The sequence below is a fragment of the Pezoporus wallicus genome, unplaced genomic scaffold (assembly GCF_028554395.1).
Source record: "Pezoporus wallicus isolate ANWC-B61680 ecotype Strahan unplaced genomic scaffold, APGP_CSIRO_Pwel_v1 scaffold_6362, whole genome shotgun sequence".
Lineage (NCBI taxonomy): Eukaryota > Metazoa > Chordata > Aves > Psittaciformes > Psittacidae > Pezoporus > Pezoporus wallicus.
In genome coordinates, this window is record NW_026637663.1 from 368,154 (window position 1) to 391,480 (window position 23,327).

General features: G+C 41.0%; 1 protein-coding gene across 6 annotated transcripts in view; it reads right to left on the minus strand.

Moving 5' to 3' along the window:
• The window catches only part of LOC130597904 (SAM and SH3 domain-containing protein 1-like), a 535,467-nt gene that overhangs the window by 77,881 nt on the left and 434,259 nt on the right, over positions 1 to 23,327 (minus strand). For 4 of the 6 annotated variants that reach the window (XM_057406828.1, XM_057406827.1, XM_057406830.1 and 1 more), the window contains one exon: positions 17,304 to 17,432. In XM_057406828.1, the coding sequence (XP_057262811.1) occupies positions 17,304 to 17,432 (129 nt within the window). Of the gene's footprint in view, positions 1 to 17,303; positions 17,433 to 19,771; positions 19,791 to 20,762; positions 20,966 to 23,327 lie in introns of those variants that run through there. The other 2 variants (XM_057406831.1, XM_057406832.1) reach the window with 2 other exon arrangements.

Genomic DNA, 23,327 nt, shown 5'->3' on the forward strand with positions numbered 1-23,327 from the left:
ACGAGCAGCCCTGCAGACTTCATGGACTGTGACTGCACTTCCGCCTCTCACATAAAAAACTCAACTGAATTAGCCAACTTAATTTTCCTCCAATTCTCCTGTTTTAAAAAACCCCAAACATTTAGTAATTCAGTTCCAAAAGCAGACTTTGAAGAGAATGCGTCAGCAGATAGCACTGTGCCCCTAATTAAACCAACATATTTATGGTCTCCATAAATTCCCTTTGCAGCCATAATGTAATTGTTTCTATACGGCAATTTCATAATATACACAAATGTTTTCATGTTATCAGCACTGCCTTCCTGACTGCTTAAGATAAGGTCCTCATCTAGCAATGCAAAGGAGCCTTAAGCTGTCTGCCATGTATTGATGAGAAATGTGAACCATCCAGAGAGCCTTCTGCTCCTCCAGAAAAATCTCTCCTGACTGCACAAGAATATTGCCTTTTTTTTTTAAGATTATTTACAAGGACAACACTTGGAATGTGCTTCTCTCTTCTCCTCCCCTCCCCCTTTCCTTCTGACCTAGCATCTCTTAAGCAGAATGTCCTTAATTTTTGTTGCGACTCCTTCAAATAGTGATTTATGTTCCTTCGGTGATTGTTGCTTTCTGCACTTGGAAAGCCTCCGCATGTATCTGCATGAATGTCCTAAAACTTTCATCAAGTTCAGAGAATGAACATTGCCACATTCAACATTTAGAAGCTTATTTTGTTTTCCTGCAATTTTGAGAAAATTTTTCTTGGCAAATGAAAATCCAGAAATGGCCAACAGCCAACTGTCAAGAAAACGGAGAAAGCAAAAGCAGCAGAACATCCTGTATGCCAAACAACAGGAACACCCACTTGTGTTATTTCTCAGTGACACTGAAGAGGCATCATTTGTCATTAGTGAAAACCAGCCACTGCCCCATCACAGGCTTGATCCACACCCAATCAAGAGAATGGACTGTCAGCAGGTGCCAGATCAAATCCAAATAACTTCCAACAAATTATTTAACTTTCAAATGCCTCTGTTTAAGCATCTATAAAATGGATATTTTACCATCCACCTTTGTGCAGTGCAAAGATGTAAATCATATGTAACAATAATCTGTCTTCATACACAGTAATACCACGGCACAACAAAAGTAGTTCCTCACAGTATTGTAGATACAATCTGTCCCCTTCAGGGCAGTCATAATACACTACCAGAAAATGTGTTTTCAGAATGAGATGTCATGATGTTGGTGAAGGACGGAAGTTATTTTACATGATATGCCCTTGCACTTCTAAAGTGATTTTTTTTCAGACAAATCAAGTGAGCACCACAGAAGTCTTCCTGTGTGGTTTTAAATTTTTTTAATGAAAAAATGGTATTTTCCACATAAAAGGATGGAGGGAAAGAAGGAGAGAACATGAAAGTATTTCAGCAGGAGTGTCTGTGATAAGGTACTACATATTTATGAAAACCAGATCATAGAGTCTGTGAACTAAGAAAGTGTCAGACAAACACCTGTCTTAAAAACAATAGAGTTTTCTCCATCATAAGACACATTCAGGATGTTGTTTCTGGAACAGTAAAGACTAAATCAGGATTTTAAAAGGCAGTTCCATCAACAGAATGTCCGACAATGGGAAACAAGTTACACAAATAATTTTGTTCCACAAAGAAATGATATAATTGTAATTCTATGCAATATAGTTTGTAATTTTATTTCAAAGTCATCAGGCACAGGAAGAATGCAACTATGTTCAGTTTGCAAGCATCCCAAGAAAATTTAAAAATATATACAAATAGCAGGTATTAATGTTACATAAAATTGAGCAAAAAATCCCCTGATAAACACTTATTTTTACAGTTCAGTTCTGTTGAAAGGAAGGTTAGACCGCAGTTGTACTACAGCCTGAGTTTACCTCTTCTTTACTGCAGGAAAGCAACAAATACAGCCTTCAAGGTTCAAGATCAAGTAATTCATTACCAAATTTATGCAAGGCTCCACTACATAAATCAATAAATAGTGACTAAAGAAGGCATTACAAATTAAACAACTTCATAATACTGGTAACTCCACTTGAAAGCATGGCAAAAATTTTCTACATAGTAAGTATACCAAATCAATTGATGGAATACAATTTACATTGAATAAACTACTTAACATTTTGCACATGACCTCAGTGTTAACCTCATACAGGTTAAGTTGTCTCCCATCTTTTTGCAAGGTCACATGTAAAAATACAGAGGGATCTCTGGACCCTTCACTCTCACAGATTGACCCTTTCCTTCAACTACCCACAGTAGCACATGCTTTTCAGAAGTAGATGAAAAGATACCTACATCAATTAAGATGACTAAGAGAGCACATAATGGGACTGCTCAATTAAAAATTACCACTCCAGAATGTTGCCTAATTCTTGTCAAATTAATGATCTATATTATATAAACATGTGAGGGTTTTTATATATGCATATACATATTAGATCAATAAATATATGCTTGATCTCTGCTGAGAGATCAAGCAAGAAAAGTGCAAAGACTGTTGTTTATTTCCGTTACCAAGGAGCAAAGGGCTGGAAGGAACTGTCATTATCAATTACATAGACAAAGGTTGTTTTCATATAAGGTTCCACTCTAGAAAAACAAACATGTGAATCCACCACCACTGCTAGGGAAATAACAGATGAAAAAGCAGGTTAAGCTGGCTTAATGTTTTGAAATCAGATGCTATTCAAAACAGAGAACTGAAAGGTACTGGATTTAAACAGAACTACTCAGACAAAGAGATCCAGGGTGAGGAACATCTGGAAAGCTAACACGTTGGCAAAAGAGGATGCAGGGATTACCATAATTTAGTGTCACGCTGTTGTGTAAAGAGCTATTAGAAATATAAACAAGCTAATGACATGCTACCAACCCTTGTGCTCCTGTCAGTCCTGACTAGACCTCAGGTGCTTTCACATGCTCAGTTTTCAGTACTGTTGCTCAAAAAAGAGGCAGCAAATTGTTCAGAATCAAGAAAAAGAAACAGTGATATTTATGAACCAGTCTTGTTCAACGTCTTTGTTGCTGACACGGACAGTGGGATTGAGTGCGCCCTCAGCAAGTTTGCTGATGACACCAAGCTGTGTGGTTCGGTTGATGCGCTGGAGGGAAGGAATGCCATCCAGAGGGACCTTCACACACTTGTGAGGTGGGCTGATGCCATCCTCATGAAGTTTAACCATGCCAAGTGCAAGGTCCTACACCTGGGTCAGAACAATCCCAGGCACAGCTACAGGTTGGGCAGAGAAGAGATTCAGAGCAGCCCTGACAAGAAGGACTTGGGTGTGCTGGTTGATGAGAAAATGAACATGAGCCAGCTTCAGTGTGCGCTCACAGCCCAGAAAGCCAACCGTATCCTGGGCTGCATCAAAAGGAGCGTGACCAGCAGGTCAAAGGAGGTGATCCTGACCCTCAACCCTGCTCTTGTGAGACCTCACCTGGAGTATTTTGTGCAGTTCTGGTGTCTTCTACATAAAAAGGACATGAAACTGTTGGAACAAGTCTAGAGGAGGGCCACGAGGATGATCAGGGGACTGGAGCACCTCCTGTATGAGGATAGGCTGAGGAAGCTGGGGCTGTTCATGGAGCTGCATGGAGACCTCATAGCAGCCTTCCAGTATGTGAAGGGGGCCTATACGGATGCTAGGGAGGGACTCTTCATTAGGGACTGTAGTGACAGGACAAGGGGTAACGGGTTAAAACTTAAACAGGGGAAGTTTAGATTGGATATAAGGAGGAAATTCTTTCCTGTTAGGGTGGTGAGGCACTGGAATAGGTTGCCAAGGGAGGCTGTGAATGCTCCATCCCTGGCAGTGTTCAAGACCAGGTTGGATGAAGCCTTGGGTGAGACGGTTTAGTGTGAGGTGTCCCTGCCCATGGCAGGGGGGTTGCAATTAGATGATCTTAAGGTCCTTTCCAACCCTAACCATTCTATGATTCACCCTCAGTGAAGCCATGCTGGCTGTCATCAACCACCTTGTTGTTGTTCATGTGCATTAGCATGTCTTCCAGGAGAACCTGCTCCAAGATTTTGCCAGGCACAGAGATGAGACTGACTGGTCTGTAGTTCCCTGGGTCATCCATTTTCTCCTTCTTGAAAATGGGTTATATTACCCTTTTTTGAGTCATTGGGAACTTCACCTGGCTGCCATGATTTTTCAAATATGATGGGCAGTGGCTTTGCAACTTCATTTGCCAGGTCCTTCAGCACCCACTGGATTTCATCAGGTCAATAAACCATCTTAACTTTTCATTTATTTTGTGTTAAAGGAGACATTTTGCATGTGCACCATCCCCAAGCTATGAGCCTTCAAGGGACTTTTGTTTCATAGATTTCTGATATTTTACATTATTTCTACTGCTTTTTTGCAGAAATAGCATAGCTGCTTTCATAAAGCTCCTGCTCCCCATGGGTAATAACATCCAACTCAGGGAGGTATGTATGAGAAAGAATAAGGAATATGGAAGGGTAAAAGGAATGCATAGCACTCAAAGCACTCAAGAAAAAGAGAAAATGAAGTATGTGGGACAAAGTGAATGAAGAAAGGGTGTGCAAGTTCTCTTCTGCTCCAAGTACCAAAGAAAGAAAAGGTTGTGAATCTTTGAAAAGATGCATGGGTGGAGTGAAATAGGGAAGGCAGAAGAGCATAGGCTGAGCTGCTAAAGGAAGGGATGATGATGGGGACTAGAAAGAATAACCTGGAAAATAAAGATGGTGTCAATGAAGGAGTGTTATTACAGATAGATATGGAGGCTCCTCCCACAGCTTTGAATCTCCTGTAACGAGACAGTATAGGGGCACTATGTCAAGTAAAGTATCTCAGAGGGACAGACGTGATAATTCTGGAACAACACAACTTCCTTGGGTATTTTATCCTACCTCCAATCTGGGGAAGAGGCAGAGAAATCCAGTGCTGGTAATCAGAACCTTTCATCTGCCACTTAGGAGCTTTGTAACAGTGGTGGAAATAAAATTCTTACGCTCAAACCCAGAGATAAAAAAACCGTCAGAACAACGTAAATGCCTAATGCATCCTAATAGTCCATGACATTCTCTGTTTTGAACATATCTTGCCACTTAACAGAACTGCATCATAGTTGCTCTGAAGCTGCTGACAACAGAAGGTGTGAAAACCCTTTCTGCAGGCTTATAAATTCTTACTCAAAAGAGTTTACCATGTTCTAAAGGTAATGAACCGTGTTAAGAAACAGGCCCAACTTCTGTAAGCCCTGCTTACCTATCCAGTCCTCAGAAGAGCAACAAGCAGCTACTGACACCAGGATACGCAGTGCAATTTATGCCAAGAAAAGTTAATTTTCTGAGTATGATATATAAGATGAATTCTTGCACATGCTTATTATAGATACCAAACCACCAAAGTTGAGGACATGGACAGTCAATAGCTTGCTTAAAAGCTTCTAATAGCCTACTTTTAATAAAAGGAGCTATTAAAATTACATTAAATACTCATGAGTCACACTTGCTCACAAGAAGCCTCAATTCCATTTTCATTCTACTTGTAAAGACATCTGAAAGACTAATTGATGTAACACACACTTTTAGCTTTCCAAATCTCCTTTGGTGTTTTTATTAGCTGTTAAGTGAAATTCCCTCCAGCTAAAGAGGTGAGACAAGACCTAGCTCACATTGGACCAATCCATTTTGGGTGGGTTTGGGGTATGAATAGTTCAACGAAGGAAAAATATGGGAAGAACAGTTCAAGTAGTTCAAAGAAGGAAAAACTAAGTTACCAAGTCCCCTGAAATGCTCACTGCATTTGTCTCTCCTACAAACAAAAGTTATCCAAACTGGTTATGGAGTTAAAAACAGTGATCAAGAAAAATAAACTTGAATTTTGCTAGAGGGTCAGTGGCTTGACTCCTTGTTAAGAGCATCACTCAAACATGACATAAGCAAAGCATGCAAAATAATAAAATAAAAAGGTGCCAAAACCCATAAAGCTGAGATTACTATTCCTACTCTGTTCCTAATATAGCTGTTGAACCCTGTTTAAAATATTTATATTATTTAGCCAGTAAAGATTCATTACCTTTGCGGAGAGATGTCTACCTGGAAGATGAGACACTGGTAATTCCCCATTGCTACACCAGGAACTGTTTATATACGTGAGTAGGGTTGATCAACAGATAAGGTTAAGACGACTACAGAATATTAAATTGCAGATTGCTTTGCTTCGAAATAAAAGAGTTCAAGTTTCCTCAGGCAAACGAGAGAACCAAACTTTGGTTTTCTACACCACTGGATTAAACCACCACCATCTATTACTTTGCACACCATGCCCTTCATTTCCATACTTTCCCACAAGGATTCAAAACAAAATACTTAGTTTGGGCCCTAATGAAATAGCATGTTTTTCCGCTATCACCAACTGACATTATTCCAGCGAAACTAATGCATTATTGAAGAAACGACAGCCTACTCCACAGTGAAGTATTAACATTATCCCTGTCATATGTCAGACAATTATTTAATGCAGAGGCACAATGGTAGGAAGAAGAGATGGCAGGCAGTGAGCTACTGATCAGTCCAGCTGAACTCTTCACCAGACCTCTATACTCCACGTCAGGAACACTGTAACAGCCTGGCACAATTTTAACACACATCTGACTTTTAGGTTTTTTTTAAAGTGTGGTCTAGTGGACCTGACTTCAGGCTTGAGCCACAGGTCATTTAGACTGTCACTCATTGCCCATGCTTAATTTGCTCGTGTGGCCAGTATTTGTTTACAGCTACACTGAGGTAGACCCAGACTAATGCCACCATCTGCTACTAGGTTGGTCTTAACTTGTTCATGCTACTCTCTTGCAAACTTAGTTACAGAGGAAGAATTTGGGAATTACATAGGTGTATCTTCATCAGCAGCTGAATCTCAGGAAGGCAAAGCCTACGTTGGGATAATGGTGCTAAAATTACCAACCTCAAAAGATGCAACAAAGGCTAATTAATGTTTTCAAAGAGTTTAGAGGGTGGAAAGTGCTACACAAAGGAGAAATAAAACTATTTTGTGAGCTTCTGTGTAGGCCAGCAAGTGAAGGCTCCAATTATGTGGCTTTCCATAGTTAACCACATGAACATAATAAAGCTACTCTGATGACTTTCTTCTTACTTCTCATTTGCATGACTTTCAGCACCTCCTACATGCTGCAAAACTTTAAAAGCTCTCAATTCTGTCAAAATGGACTTGAGCTATGGCTTAACCTTTGCTGAATACCACAGTGAGGAGAAACCTGAACAGGTCTGTGGAAGCACCAAGACAGAAAGCTGAGTGAAGCTTGAAACGTGTGCCCCTTGGAGGTTAAAGGGAGATGGACTTCTTTCAAATATTATTTATTAGTTAGCCTAGTTAGTCTTAAAGGAAGTTTCCAATTTCTAAATTTTCTTTTGCTAGCTTTTTTTATCTTCCTAATTTATCTGGATGGCTTGCAAATAGAGCCTTATGAAAAGCTTCTCTGCTTTTCCATGGCAATATCCATTGATTCAATAAGATACTCTTCCTGTAAATACTGCCTTCTTTACATCCTTAAATGAGCCTGGGTACACAACCATACAGCCACTGTTTTCACACTTAGCCTAAACCAAATTATTATAACTGTGGTCTTATCAGGAACTTCAACTGCAACAGGTAAAATACATAAACAAAAAACTACCAGTATGAGCTTCATAAGGAGCTTATGAATTCCAGATTTTGCTAATCATTTCAAGTCTTTCTTCTTTAATTACTTCCTAATCCATGACTGATTCTGCTCATCACACCCAGTAATGCAAAAAATCAATCCCTCTGATAAGGTTCTGAAGTTTAATCCTTTAGCAAAATATTACCCATACATTTTCATGTACTTTTACACTATTCTTGTCTTCTCCAACTCAATTTGCTTGACCAGCCCAAAAATACTTATAGCCAGGGAAAATCTGGATGTAGTAATCCCAAAATACATCATTCCCTTATGTAAGATACAGCTGCAATCTAAACTGTTGGGGAAAACTTGACATTAGAAATAAAGAAAGATATGACATGGGAGTCAGGAAGAAGGGTTTCCAGCTGACAGCCATTCCTTTTCATTATTCTGTGGAAAATAAGATGATCAATCACCAAAGAAATCACATGTCCTCAAACTACTTGAGTTTTCCATCAAAAACAAAATTCACAAACTATCTTGCTTGAAACAGAGGATTTCCTTGTGTGTTTCAGGAGAGACTGCTGAAACAGGAAACCTACACAAGACAGAGAAGATAAAACATGGAGAGATAAAAGGCCTGCCTTCCTCTAGGCATCTTTGTTGAAGGACAGTCCTTCTGCTGTGGAGAGCGACGTCCCAAAACACATCCCAGATGTGCACAAACACTTGCGATGTGTTTCTCATTTTCATCAAAACATGCTCTCAATTTATTCTTGATTAAGAAGACCCTGTTTTTCCTGATGACCCACAAGGCTGTCACAGTTTTTGTAAGTGCAGTTTTTTAATATCTCACTAACTTCAAGACTTCTGTCTTGAGCAATAACCCTACTATTTCTCAAGGACCCATGGTAGTGTTCCTTTACACAAGGGCTTAGAAAAAAAAAAAATGCAAGCTAGCACAACAATTAGTTGACATCAGAAGTTGTAGTCGGCCACCTTCACCTCACACAGATGCACTGGAGAGCAGTGGTTGCGGGATGAAAGGAGAGTACACAGAGGCTGAGGCTGCCTGGGGAGTCAAGCTGAAGCTTTACAAGGACAAAGACGAGTAAACTAAATACAAGACATTAAGCCTTCTAGGTTAATTCTTCTGTTGGTTTAGAGCTGTCACTGCATTGCAGAAGTCTGACACTTTTCTGATACAGCCAATACAGTTGCAGTCCTTCCTAGAGTAAATCCATTCATCTGGGTACTTTGGAATTCTTCTAGTAATATGCGAATGGCAAGCTGGGCTGCATGCCACAGAAACAGTTCACCACAGAGTTTGGGTGTTTGAGGGGGTTGTTTGTTGGTTTTGCCTTTTCTGTTGTTGTTAGGGTTTTTTTTCCCCTCAGAGATGCACGTTCTTAAACGACAGTTTAATTTCCTTTCTCTATTGTATCCTTTACAATGAAATTTACCTAATGGTCCAGATAGAATGATGCTGCACATTTCCATTTTTGCTGTCATCTTAAATTCAGAGGGGAGGAATTGGACAAAAAAATACACAAAAGGAGCTGAACTTAGTCAAACAATTCCCTCCTCCCCCCAAAGTCCTCAGGCTCCAATGAGATTAGATCACAGAGTTAATACAAATCTAGTCTGTCAGTTCCAGCAGATACAGATACACACTGCTTCTAGCATGAAAGAGCAGCACAGTAAGAATATATATCCAATTGATCTTAGGTTTAAAGTAAAAGTCCTGTTGAGTGTAAAAGGACAAGAAAATCACTACAGATGATGCTAAAAGATCAAGCATAGCTAGAAAAACATCTATAATGCTAAGGAGAATTTCTCCGCTCCACAGTTACCAGTCAAGACTACCAGAAGTGTGTTATCTTTTCTACTTAAACATAAATATTACTTTATTCATAACAGTATTACCCGTTCAGAAAAAAAACAGCAATTACTTTGATAACCTGTTCTTCCTGTAACACTGACATTGCCAAAAATACAAACATCATCAGAAGACCACAAGTGGTAAACTGAAGATCATGCTACAAAAACCAAGGACCCTCTGAAAGTATGAAAAGGAAGACAAAGTCACCCAAACCACCATAGCTGTGCAGTCTGCCGAGTCTCCAGCCTATAAACTCTGCCTATAAATAGATTTTGCTCAAGGGATTACTCATAAATGGACTTCCAACAAAAACAGTAGAGAGACTGCAGGAGATAATTAGCTTTCAGAAAGCAGGGAGATTTTTACTTAATCTGCTAGTGCTAAGTGGACTAAGAACTGTTTAAGAACAGTATTCACTTTGCTGTGTATGGAACAAGCCTTGCTTTATTTTCATGTTTAATGCTAGCTCTGTATTTAAATGCCTTTGCTGTCTTGGTGTGCAATACATGAGACATTAAAAATAGCCCGTCTGTTCCAGAATTTCCATTGTGTCTACCTTTGAAAAGCTCCATTAATGATGAAAATATTACTATGAATTGAATTAATGAAGATAAAGCATAAAATGTTGAGAGACTGAGACTGCACCCAAAGTAAATCTCTATTATGTATTTTCTACGGAAACCTACTTTGTGCACGTCATTCAGGCAAACTCTCTCTACTTCAAGCTGTACTGGAGAAAAACAAAACCAAAAAACAAATGTTTGAAAGTCCATGACTTTTACTGCTACTTTTTCTCTTGCATGTCTGCCTGATAAGGCCTGGAAACTCTCCAAAATTTAATAAGTCTTATCTGTGTGTTCTCCAGCTCTTTTTTTTTTGCACTGTAGATAACTTTTTAATCCAACTCAGATGTTGTTTATACTTTAGAGAGCCTCTTGCAGCCAGCAAGACAAAACAGCAAGATACAGAGGTGTCCTCTCAGGACAAGGTAAAAGCAGCCAGTATTGCATTTGCAAAACAGAACTGATGATTTCATGGCAGGGAATACAGTCTGGTTTAGGATCCTGAGATTTATGTAAGATGAAAAGGACAGCAGATGTGGCTAGAGCTAGGTATAGAGCAGGCACAGGCAGACTCCACAAAGCTATTGTGCATCCTAACTCCAGTTTCAGTGGCTAACCATCATGGAGATTTCTTAAATACAGATCAATCACTGACTGCAGCAGTTTTGGGTATTTCAGTATCCTTCAGTGAGGGCTGGCTACTTTCTCAAGTAGTCTTGTGATATCACCAACCAGCAGTACCTATCAGACAAATATACTCTAAAAAGGTTAAAGCCAACTTACTTTACCACTCAAATTACTAATTATTTGACTACTGTCACTTTTCCTCTACTCTGCCTTGCTGGACATATACCACTTATCCATGATGACATTTTCTAGATGGTCAACTCCATTTGTAACTGAAAACTGACTGCTGAGCATCTTTCAAAACCACACACATCCAAGCCTTCTAAGGACTACATACATTGTGAGCAGCAAAATAAGAAACTCACGTTGGTTATATGTTCATTTGTATTTTCTGACTCTGCATATGCACATGTGCAGGTACTGTAAAAAAACACTGAACTTTACCACCATGTACATAGAGAGATTCTGAACATCCCCCTTTTATGCATCAAAATGAATTAAGTGGATGGAAAAAAATCCCATAAAGTTATACTTGTGTGCTTTACAGCTTTCCAGTGTCATTAATTTTAAACATATGTAGTTTACAAGTCAAAAGATTAGTGCAGTTTCTCAGTGCCACAATCCTACCTGTCAGAGTCAATCAGAAAACCTCAAGCTGTTCTTTGACTTCACAATCATCAACTACAATACAGACCTTGGCAGCAGCAGTTAGCTGGATGCTCAGTGATGAATGAGACAACAGAATGCGGTTTGCTCTTTCACAACTACATTAATGCCATTCTGCCCTGCTGACAGGCAAGGCAAACCTGGTTTTGTCAGTCAGCCAAGCAGTTATGATTCTGAAGATACAAAGGAAGCAGATCACAGAATCACAGGATGGTTAAGTTGGAAGGGACTTTAAAGCTCATCCAATTCCAACCTCCCTGCCATGGGCAGGGACATCTTCCACTAGACTAGGCTGCTCAAAGCCCCATCTAACCTGGCTTTGAACACTGCCAGGTATGGGGTATCCACAACTTCTCTGGGCAACCTGTTATAGTATCTCAATACCCCCACAGTGAAGATTTTTTTTCCCAATATCTAATCTAAATCTACCCTCTGTCAGCTTTAAGCCACTACCTCTTGTATTTCCCTTGTAAAAAGTCCCTCTCCAGATATTTTTGTAGGTCCCTTTAGGTACTGGAAGGCTGCTCTAAAGTCCTTCTGCAGCTTTCTTCAGGCTGAACAAGCTCAACTCCCTCAGCCTGTTTCCATACAAGAGGTGCTCCAGGCCTCTGGCTATCTTTTGGCCATCCTCTGGACTTGCTCAAGCAGGTCCACGTCCCTCTTGTGTTTTAGGTCCCAAAGCTGAAGGCAGTACTGCAGAGGGGGTCTCATGACAGTGGAGTAGAGGGGGATTCTCATCACCTCCCTCAACCTGCTGGTCATGCTTCTTTTGATGCAGGCCAGCACAGAGCTGGCTTTCTGGGCTGCAGCCACATACTGCTGGCTTCTTGTCAACCAGCATAACCAAGACCTTCTCCTCAGTGCTGCTCTCAATCCATTCTCCTCCCAGCCTGTATTTGTGCTTGGGATTGCCCAAACTCAGGTGCAGGACCTTGCACTTGGAACTTCATGATGTTCATACCGGCCCACCCCTCAAGCCTGTCAATGTTCCTGTGGATGGCATGGTGTTGCTGGCATGGTATCATTGGCAAACTTGCTGAGGATGCACTCAATCCCACTGTCCATGTGGCCGATTTCAATACTGATCCCTGAGGAACACCACTTCTCACTGGTCTCCACTTGGACATCGAGCTGTTGACTGTAACTCTGAGCGTGACCATCCAGTCAACTCCTTATCCACCAATTGGTCTGTTCATCAAATCCATGTCTCTCCAGTTTAGAGATGAGGATATTGTACAAGCCGTACCAAAGTGTCATCCTCACAGAGTCACTTTTCTGGCTGTAACTGCATTTTAGCAGATGTCCAGCTCAGTATTACCAGTGATATATTCATTATAGGCCTGAAAATCCACTATAGCTACTCTGACTGCAGTTCTTCCTCAGCCAGAAAGCCACATGGCGCACAGGAATAAGCCAAATGCTAGGAAATGTGGGCAACTCCCATTCTGTTCACAAACATTAATGTCCAAACCCAAGCACATTCTCCATTACAAAAACAGAGGCACAATTCCAAATGCAAAAAGCAGTTACTGTGGTTAGGGACAACTAACAATCCTTGACGGAACTCCTATTTGGCAAAATACTCTGTGCTCAGCTTCATCTGCAGCTACTGTTTTGTTACAAGATATGCTGCTCTCCCAAACAATTTTACCAAGTGATTTTTTAAAAATTCAACTCCAGAGCAGGATATCTAGACTGAAATGGCCATGGTCTGATAGGAAAGGTTGGAGAGCTGATTAGAAAGCACAAAATATAATCAAGATATCAACACTTGCTCCCAAATAGCTTAAAATGATCTCAACGTGTACAGAAGCAGCAATAAACACTTCATATTTCTGTCCTTCCAGAGGACACGCTACAAAGGGCAATCTGGGCGAGCCGGTGTGAAATACATGTTCCTGGCAAAGCTCTGCCAGCTCAGACACTTCTTTGTTACTGCACTGCCCTCCTGATGCAGCCTCTCTGGGCAACTTCTAGAGGACACTTCAACCCCTGGGGTGACCCACTCTTTGTTCAGTAAAAGCAGCTCCAAACCTAACTTTGGCCTTTCATGTTTCTACTACATATTATTTATGACTCATAATGCATTTTAGAGGCAGACTGTCATCCAAAAAGCAAGCTGCAGCCTCCCAGCTACATCACAGCTGCTGACTGCCTGATCTTTCATGATTATAAAATCTAAAAGATGTATCCCAGTACCTTTTGCTTTATGATACTTTTTGCACATGGGATCTGTAGTTTTGAGATAGCTGTCAACAGAGACTTACACCTCCCCTACCCCACTCCCTTACTCTTCATTTAAACCCAATCTCTGCGCAGGAGTTGGGTTTATCCTATGGTACATGGTTCTCATGAATCAGTAACCTTCACTCCATCAAATCCCCAGAAGTACTGCCTACTTCCAGGTCCGACACAGCCACACTGCTGGGAAGAGAAGGTATATATACAGAACTGTCCCTCCTCACCCCTGTCAGGAGAGCAGTGTACAACAGAACAAAGCCAGGCTGGACTAACAGCCCAATAATACTGGTGCATAACAATTTTGGGGCTGCATATACTTGCTATCGGGTGCATGTATTTTGCTACCACAGCACATCTGTGAGATGCTCTAGCATTTTCACCAGCATTACTCCCCACTCACTATTCCAAACCCTCTGCAAATACATCACCTTTCTTCAAACTGTAAAGAGAGGAAAAATATCACAACAAATGAGTCACTCTTCTGAACTGACTTTCACATTAGTAGTTTTGCAGTCACTTCAATAGTTCTGCTGTTTAAACCAACTCCTGTCTGTACAGCAGATTATAAAAGAGCCTACTACTCTATTACACCAAAAATACATTCCAGTCAATATAGCCACTTCCTGCTACCTGTGTACACAAGTCAAGCCTGCCCACTTATTCTTGAGAGTGAGTTTCAGCTGCAGTCACCACTGTTTGAATGCTGTTGTTGTGGATGTGAGCTAATATCTACAGTCTTATGTGTTATCAGCAGAATGGCTATCTGATATCCAGAAACTGTATTGTGGTGGTGATGGATGTAGCAAAAATTGAGCACTGATTTAATTTTCAATTGCAATACCTTCTCTCTGACCTGACAGTTCAAGAAGTCATCACTGGACTAATAGAGCAAGCAAACGCAGTACGAGAGTCACTGAAAAGGAATCTCCAGATGTCTCTTCCCATAGCCATTTTATCTAACTGTAGCTTCTCTCAAGCAGAATGAGCTAGTGAATCACTCACTGATATATCTTGGGTTAGCTCACATCCATTTAAACCAGCGTGAAGCTCTGCACCTTTGATGTGAGTTAATTAAGCTCACATGGCTTTCTCCAGCCTGGCTTCTGCAGCTTCGGAAGTGAAGGGAGCCAAATTAGGCCCATCTGTCTAAATGGAAGGGAGTCCTCTCCTGCCATAAGGCACACTTCATTACCCAGCACAGGAGCTGCCTTCCAAGAGTGCCTTGAAACACGGTTTCATTTCTGCCAACAGCTACCCAGAATACCAGGCACAATGAGCATGGGAGTTTTTATGAGAACCACAGTTCTGTGCTATCAGCTTCTTTGAACAGAAGCTTCAAGGGTCTGTCTATAAAGGGCTTTCCTGTAATAGCCTTTTGTTTAACACTTGGAACTTCTTGACAGCAACAGATCTGCAAAATACTTCTTTTTTTCCCATTTAAAAATAAAGAAGGAACTAGCAAGCTTCAGTGGGACAGAGGAGATGAGTTTCTCTGCAGCCATTCATTGTGTAACTATAGTCTGTAGTCCATCCAAGCTCTGGAAGCCTCTCAGCTGCTAAACTGGAATCCCAATAAGAAAGTAGCCTTAAGTAATCCATGTCATCATGTACAGCTGCTGAAAAAAGACTCTGTGCTGGTAGTCAGTACTAGGATCCGGGGAAGCAAGGAAGCAAAGGTAGAAGACACACAGCTTCAGTTCCCAGATTTGTCTTGAAGGATTTGATCTGGTAAAGGAACTGCAGAACTGTGGTCAGATCCCATGCTGGTTCTGCCACAGTGCTGTGCCTCAGTAGAGGTATTAACCATACTTTGGTTGTTATACAAAAGTCACCACCAGAGCAAAACTGTAAGTGACAAAATAACACACACACACAAAAAAAAAAAAAAAAAATTCCTTCAGTAACCTGTTTTCTGAGAGACAAGACTTGAAGGAAATACCGGTAAGTCTGTACGTAAAAACATACGATACTTTCGGGAAACACAGACTTAGCACTAAAGACCTAACAAAGCAGACTTAAGCGCTTTTTTCTCTGTCACAGATGATCACGATGAATGTTATGAAAACTAACAAAGAAGTCTGCAATGAAAAAAAACACAGAAACCAGTAATACCCAGACGTATACCATAAGTACTGACAAACATTCACTACTGTTACAGGACAGTAAGGAAATTGTCCAGCAAGTGAAAACACATGATGTTTTTGCAACAGGCCTCTTAAGAGGTTCTTTCTTAAACCTAACAAAAAATGAGGTATGTGGGTGACCCATAGTCACCTTTAGTTGCAGCTAAAGTGGGAGTCCCCAGGCAGTCCACACAGATGAAAAAACATCTAGTTGGGCTTTAAGAGTAGTGTTTAACGTGCTGTACTTGGAAGTCAAGTACAAGCAGAGTAGTACAGCGGCCTATCCTGCTAGATACCCCAGGAGGAAATAGGTAATGGATGATGCCCACCTCAGGCTGCAGTCAATATGCTTGAGGGCAGGGCTGCTCTGTGGAAAAGGCATGGAGGACAGTAGGCTTAGCACAAGCCAGCAGCATGCCAGGGCAGCAACGACAGCCAGCAGCATCACACACCATGTCAACAGCAGTGTAGACAGGAGATAGAGGGAAGTAATCCTTCCCCTTCCCTGGCACCTCTCAGACCATTCTTGGACTACCACCTCCAACTCTACAATCTTGTGTGCTTAGGAATGTGTTGACAAACTTCAGTAGGTCTGTGGAGGGCCACCAAAGTGCTCAAGGACTTGAGCCCTTGCTTTACAAGAAGAGCTAGGAGATTCATCCTGGAGAAGAGACACCTTCAATGAGGCTTTTACTGGCAGCCTGCTGGTACCCATGGAGAGGTTATCAAACAGGTGGAGCCTGGCTCTTCACAGAAGTGGTGCATGGCATGAGAATGAGAGACAACAGTTATAAATTGTCATGGGGCTACTGCATAGAATATCAGGGGAAAAAAAGCTCATAGTTAAAACAGTCAAGCAGTACAACAGGCTGCTCAGAGAGGCTGCAAAGTCTTCATCCTTGGAGGTCTTCACACCCAATCAGATAAATCCCTGAGCAACCTGGTCTGAATTTAGTGTTGACACTGCTTGAAGTTGAAGGTTGGCTCACAGGCCTCCCAAGGTCCCTCCACTCTTAAGGCTTCAGCGACCCAATGTCCCTTGCTACAGTTTCTGTAATGCATAATAATGGAAAAGGGTTAACAAAATTGAAGACTGCTTACATTTGGGAGCCTGAAACCAGTATGCGCCTTGGACTTCTGAGAAGCAGTACTTCAACAGTTCATACAGTGCAATTGAAAAATAGAACACAGTTTTGTTGTGCTCACACTTGAAGCATCTTGGAGCAAGGGAACACTTTCATCAGACATGATCTGACTTCCAAGAGTTGAAGTTTGCAAGCAAATATGAGCAAGCAAAAGTACTTTAATTAAAGAAGAGCTAAGAAATGCAGACTCCAAGGCTTAATGAATCATAACAAATACCTAGAGAAACAACTAATCCTACTAATTTCCAAGTGTTTAATTGAGTTGGCTGAAATGTTTGTGTGCATGAACACAATCACGTAGTTAATTTCCCTGTGTAGAACCTTCAAGCTGAGATACCGATTCTTCATCTGAGGCACGAATGGCAATCATTTGTTAATGAAGTTGTAATTTCTCTACATACCATATCAAGGTCTTGGGAAACCCTCCGTTTGCGCAGCTCTTCCATCCTCTCACACACATCCGTGAAACAAGTATTATAGTAGTCTGCATACTGCTGTGCCAGGTCATCAATATTTCCCAGTGACCCATCCTATGGTGGAGACAGAAGAAAAAAAGAGGTTAATTTTAAAATTCTAATTTAACAGTACCAGCACAACTCTGAGAGAGACCCCCTTCCTGCACCACATCCAGCACACAGTTCTTGGGTCATCCTCTCAATCCCTAGCTCCAAGCATGCTAACATGCCAGAGCAGTTTGGAAAAGCAATACCACAGCAGCTCTTCAGAAACAGGTGGGACATTGCTAATTCCTACACAGAGAGAGAAGGCAGGGACAGCAATGCACGACAGTGGAACAACATATCCCCAGGCACTATCTGCCTCAATTCCTTCCCACCCAACATGCATTCATATTCCACCTGGTTCTCCCAAGCAGCTGCCCACTCATCCAATAATCGGTCATTACGTACATTTCACTGACCTTATTTACTTGGGAGTAGCCCTGCTTCCTTTGACAATGACTAACAGCAATTTAAAATATTAAACTTCTTGCCTATAAGCACAATCAGCCAGACTGCAAACAATTCCAGCCAAATGACTTTAACAGGCACATTTATGCCGCCCACAAAGACACTCTGCCAGTTGGTCTTTTAAGATATATTGGAGGCAGAAACATGGTTTGCGCAGTCCCAGGAGCTAGGGGCTGCTAGGCAGGATTGCTACATTGTTAATGAATTGGATACAGCCAGGAATCTAATTGTAATCATTTGTTAATTACGCCTGAAATTAATACATTTTAAATGATGGATAAATAAGGGGAAAAATGCAAAACAAAACAAAAAAGAGGCTGAATTTTAAGCAGCATGAGAAATCCTTCTAAACTTCAGGTAGGTATGCCACAGAGGACTGAACAAGGGGGTGGGCAGGGGGAGTTACCCATTTTGCTTGGTACAACATGCACACAATTAAAATAGGTCCAAAAGATGGGATGGAGTAATTTTGTTCTCTATCTGCCTAACTTATGAAAGAACACACATGTTACTGTATACATTCTTTAAAAGGAAACAATCTATGCTATGTGTATATTCTGAAAAAGCAAGAATACACTGCAGAGTGTTGTTTCCTTGTTGCTGTTAACAGACGCAACACAAACTTATCTCTTGAATATTAAGAAAAAAACTGAGCAATTAAGAAATAATTTAATGCTAATAATATATATACATTGCAATGCAAACTTTTAGCATACACGCTAGGAGGAAATCTTCTAATTAGAAGCCACACCTTACTATCTATACCAAATTGCCATTTGGAAATAATTATGTGGTCCTACTTTCAGGGTTCTTGACTATGCAGAAGAGGCAGCTCTGTTCTAATAAGGTAGAACTTCCAGAGAATTGAAAACACCCCTCCCCCCATTCCAGTTTAAATCAAATTGAAAACCTATTAAATCTCAGATTCTGTGAAACACACTCATTTTTTAAAAAAAGTGCAATTCCACACATGCAATAGGTATCTCAAATTCCACATTCCCCAAATTCAGAACAGCCTGCAGTTTCTTAAAACTTCTGAGTACAGTACAGGTGGAAAATAACTTGCATGTCACCTGTTGGAGCAAGAGAAGCAAATTAACTACGCTAAATATATATGTATGCACACCCACTCCTCTATGAAGGTACATATACATACCTATGTATTTTTTACTCTTTTTCCTATCTCTCAACATGCTAAAGATCTCAAACAGGAGATTTTTCAAATATCAAAAGATCAGTTTCCTTACTGCAAATACACTTCTGGGAACTTCAGATTGTCCAGAGCTTCAGACAAACAACTTTCTACACCGCTAAACAAGCATATAAACAACATCTTTTGAGAGCCACAATAGCGTTACCCTGCCTTTCTTCCAGAGCAGGCATACCACCTGCTCAGTGGGCAGCAAGAATAACTCTTCCTCCAGCCACCTCTCTGCCATCCATTGCTTTCCAGCAAACTGGGAAAGAAACTGACTTTCTGCCCGTGCCACAACCTCCACACATCTGCCTGTGAACCTGGACACTCTTCCACTGGTTGAGGGCATGCTTGCTTATCCCACAGGCACAATGAGCTGCTTTCACTAGGTCTGCACCCTCAGTAGGGATTAACTAATGCTACAGCGCTGCAACCCCAAAACTTAGCCTTTGTTTGCTTGCTGTTGCAGACAGTAAGAAAACCTGTATGACTTCCAAACAGATGGCATGACATCTGAACTGCAGCCACTCCATCGTAACATCCCTCTCTAAGGGTTACAAAAAAATGCCCACTTCGGAGTGTCTTCCCCAGCCAGTTTGTTTGTTCCTTGATAAGATTTGCCAGTTAAGAGTATAGGAGCTGGAAACAGTAATAATACACAGACAAGAGGGGAAACTATTGCTTTATTAGAACAGTATGAAATTACCTTTCTACCTTATCAGTCCGTCTTCTCCTTCCATTCTGAAAACTGTTATATTTCATAGAGTAAACGTGCCCAGATACAGGTACAACCTGTGAAGATGGCCATGAGGAGGAGAGGCCATGATGGGACATCATGATGGGAGATGATGAGGAGAGAACAGGGTCAGCCTTGAGGGGAGTTTGTGAGGGGAGAGGAGTGGCAGTTGCGAGGGAAGATCATGAAGGGAGGGCAGGGGCAGCCATGAGGGCAGACTGTGAGGGGAGAGCAGGGGTGGTTGTGAGGGATGATTGTGAGGGGACAGGAGGAGCCACTGTGAGGGGAGAGGTGGGATAGCTGTGAGGGGAAATGGTGAGAAGGCAGGAGGGGCAGCCTTGAGGGGATATCATGAGGGGACAGAGGGGATAGCGATGAGGAGTGATAGTGAGCAGAGAGCAGGGGCAGCCATGAGGGAAGATTATGAGGGGAAAGGTAGGGTAGTTGTGAGGTGAGCTCATGAGGTGAGAGCAGGGGCAGGCATGGGGCGTGAGGGGCAGCCATGGGCCATGAGGGGTAACCATGAGATCTTGTGGGAAGATGAGGTATGGCCACAAGGCATAGGAGCAGCAGCTATATAGCATGGGCCACTGTGAAGGGGCAGATGAGGGGTGGCTGTGACTGGAGATCATAAGGGGCAGCCATAAGGGGAGATCAGTTTACCCCTAGTGACACGGTTTAGTGTTGGGTTTGACAGCCCTGGACTGACAGTTGGGCTCAGTGATCTTATAGGTCTTTTCCAACCTAGTTGATTCTATGACTGAGTGATATACTCCAGATCCAAACATACCACGTGAACTTTAGCTTATGAGAGCTGTGTGGAGCTGAGGCGACGACAGCAGCACACTCCAGTGCTTCTCTGCACACCTTCCCACCACCTCCTCTGGTGCATGGTCATGGACTGCTCCAGGATACCAGTGGTGCTGCTCAATGGATCTGACAATGCTCATTTTTCACTTACATTAGCATGCAGTTTGCTGTGCTTTTTTTAAAGATGGTCTCTAAAAGGCTGAAGGCTTGCAACTGTCCCCTAACAAAATTAGCTCAATTGCTAGACCCAATTAAAGCCTGTGGAACGCATGTGGCCCCACTGCCAGTGAGCACGTGACTACAAAGAAAGGCCTATTCACAAGCAACCCTGTCCGCCCGTGCTGCACTGTCCAGAGAAGCCGAGCTGCAGGCATCAGCCTGACTGACAGAAGGAATTGTCAGTGCTCCGGATTCACATTAGGGCTATGCTCCAAACAGCTCATGCCAGGTCTCTGGGGAAGACTAGTCCTGTGTGAACACAAGCTTAATGTCCAAAAAAAATTGAAGGAACAGAAAAACCACAAGATCTTAGGAGATGAGAACTGGTAACTGAAACATATCACAACTCTGCCATACACTTTTGCTGGGTTACCAGACCAAGGGCAGCTAGCTTTAGGAGATTACCATTCCACAAAAGCAGCACACAACCTCCCAGCTAGATGCAGACAGCTTTGGGGTTTGAAGTCTCTAGCTTTGAAAAATGAGAACAAAAATACAAACATTTGCATTTACATCTCAGCTTGCCAGGAAGTTGTAATGGAAGATGCCAACTGAATCATTTCTTTCTGTGGCAAAGAGCTTCTTTTATGAGCTTATGTGTACAGGTATCCAAAAAGCATTACTCTTGCTGAAAGAAACACAGATAACCAAACCAATCCAAGCCAAAGACAGCAAGTATTTCACACCTTGCAGCATCCACTCATGTGACATGTGAGAAAATGATGCCATTCCTTAACAAAAGATTGTATGACTGACTTATATTACCTCTAATTTTATTCCTCTATACAGTTATATGTAGGAATCCTCCACCCACCTCCTTTATTCCTCAAATGCTATTAAAAGTGTGGCAAAACTAAAAGAGAAGATGCTTTACTTTTATAACCCATTGATAATGGCAGAGGGGATCTACTTTAGAGATCAAACTACAACTAACGAGATGAATTTTGAACTACGTTTTTTTGTCTGTCCAGTCATCGACTGCTACCTCGTCCAAACAATTCTAAACTCTCACACAAAATCACCATCAGTTCTATGTACTATTTTTTGGGGGGTACTTTAAAATATTTATACGCAAAGCATAAGCTCTAACTTGAGAAGTTGTTCATTCCCTTACAGAGTCAAAGGAATTGTCCAAAATATCTTAAAAATATCCCCAGCTTTGTTATAAAATAGAATAATAAAAGCATTCATAACTAATAATATTTTTAAATATTACTGATGAATAAAGAATTACATATTATGGATGCATAAAGAATAAAAGCCAATGTTAATTTTAGTAAGTTCCTTTTGCTTTCTTGCTTTCCTCATTTGGCTTGCATATGATTTTTAAGATAAAAGAAAAAAAAGTCTTCCTATTAAGAGCCCTACACTGTGGTCTCAATTTTAATACTAATACAACAAGGTCTAAGCAAACATGGCCTGTCATTTTAGTTTCACGGGTAGGAAAATAAGCATACAGTTATTTGATACCAAAAATCATAAACCACTGAAATGTATAATGTCTTCAGTTATGCACCACTGTCTCATTTTGACATAGGTCCCATACTTGAAATGGCTTATGAGAGTAATAAAGAAGCTCCACAGCTTTCAAATTTATTCCTACCACTGTATCTGTAATTCAGTAGCAACTGATGGGCTCTTAACTGCTTTAGGTCAGTAATATTTTTAAAACCAAGACCTCATAATAAACTCTTTCTCATTTTGTTACAAATTTCACAGTTAAACAAAGCCCTACCATGAAGACTGCTTTGCACCAGTTATGTTTATTACCATACAAACTGCGATGTTCCAGCTATATAACCTCACAGATCTCTGGTGGAAAAAACTCATAAGCAACACAAATAGTGAGCAGAAATATAATTCCTGAAATGCTTTAATTTATTTGTAAAAAGCTAGAACATGTTTCTCCTAAGACTTCACTACTGCCTGACAGCTTTCCATAGAATAGTCTCATAGCCAGGAAAGTAAACAACCCACTAGTTTTAAAGGATTAAATGTAAAATGAAGATTTAATAAAATATTATAATGAAAACAGAAGTTACCTCAGATTTCTATTTTCTGTTGTCAAATATGTTCCTAAATTTCCATCTTATAATGTATGCATGCAACATTTTCTGGCATCATAAAACACAGAGTAAATGATGAATTGCCCTGGAATTCCCAGAGAATTAGTTCTGATATGCATGTGAATACCAAAGGAATCCATCGGGATTCCTGTTAATGGAGTGACTACAAAGAAAAGTTGGAACGATTTGACACTTATTATAAAGTTAGGATTTATCGGTCACTGCACATCAGTTAGTTTAATGTGCTGGCAAAATCCATTGTATCTGACATCTGCAAGTGTAAAGGGGAAAAATGTTCTGTCAGAGAGTTCTGCTGGAAATAAATTTTAAGTAAAAACACATTCATATTTAAATATTAGTAATAAAAAAACCACACACTATTAGCTAAGGAGGAATAATGGAATTTGCTAGGTAACATATACATTTCATGA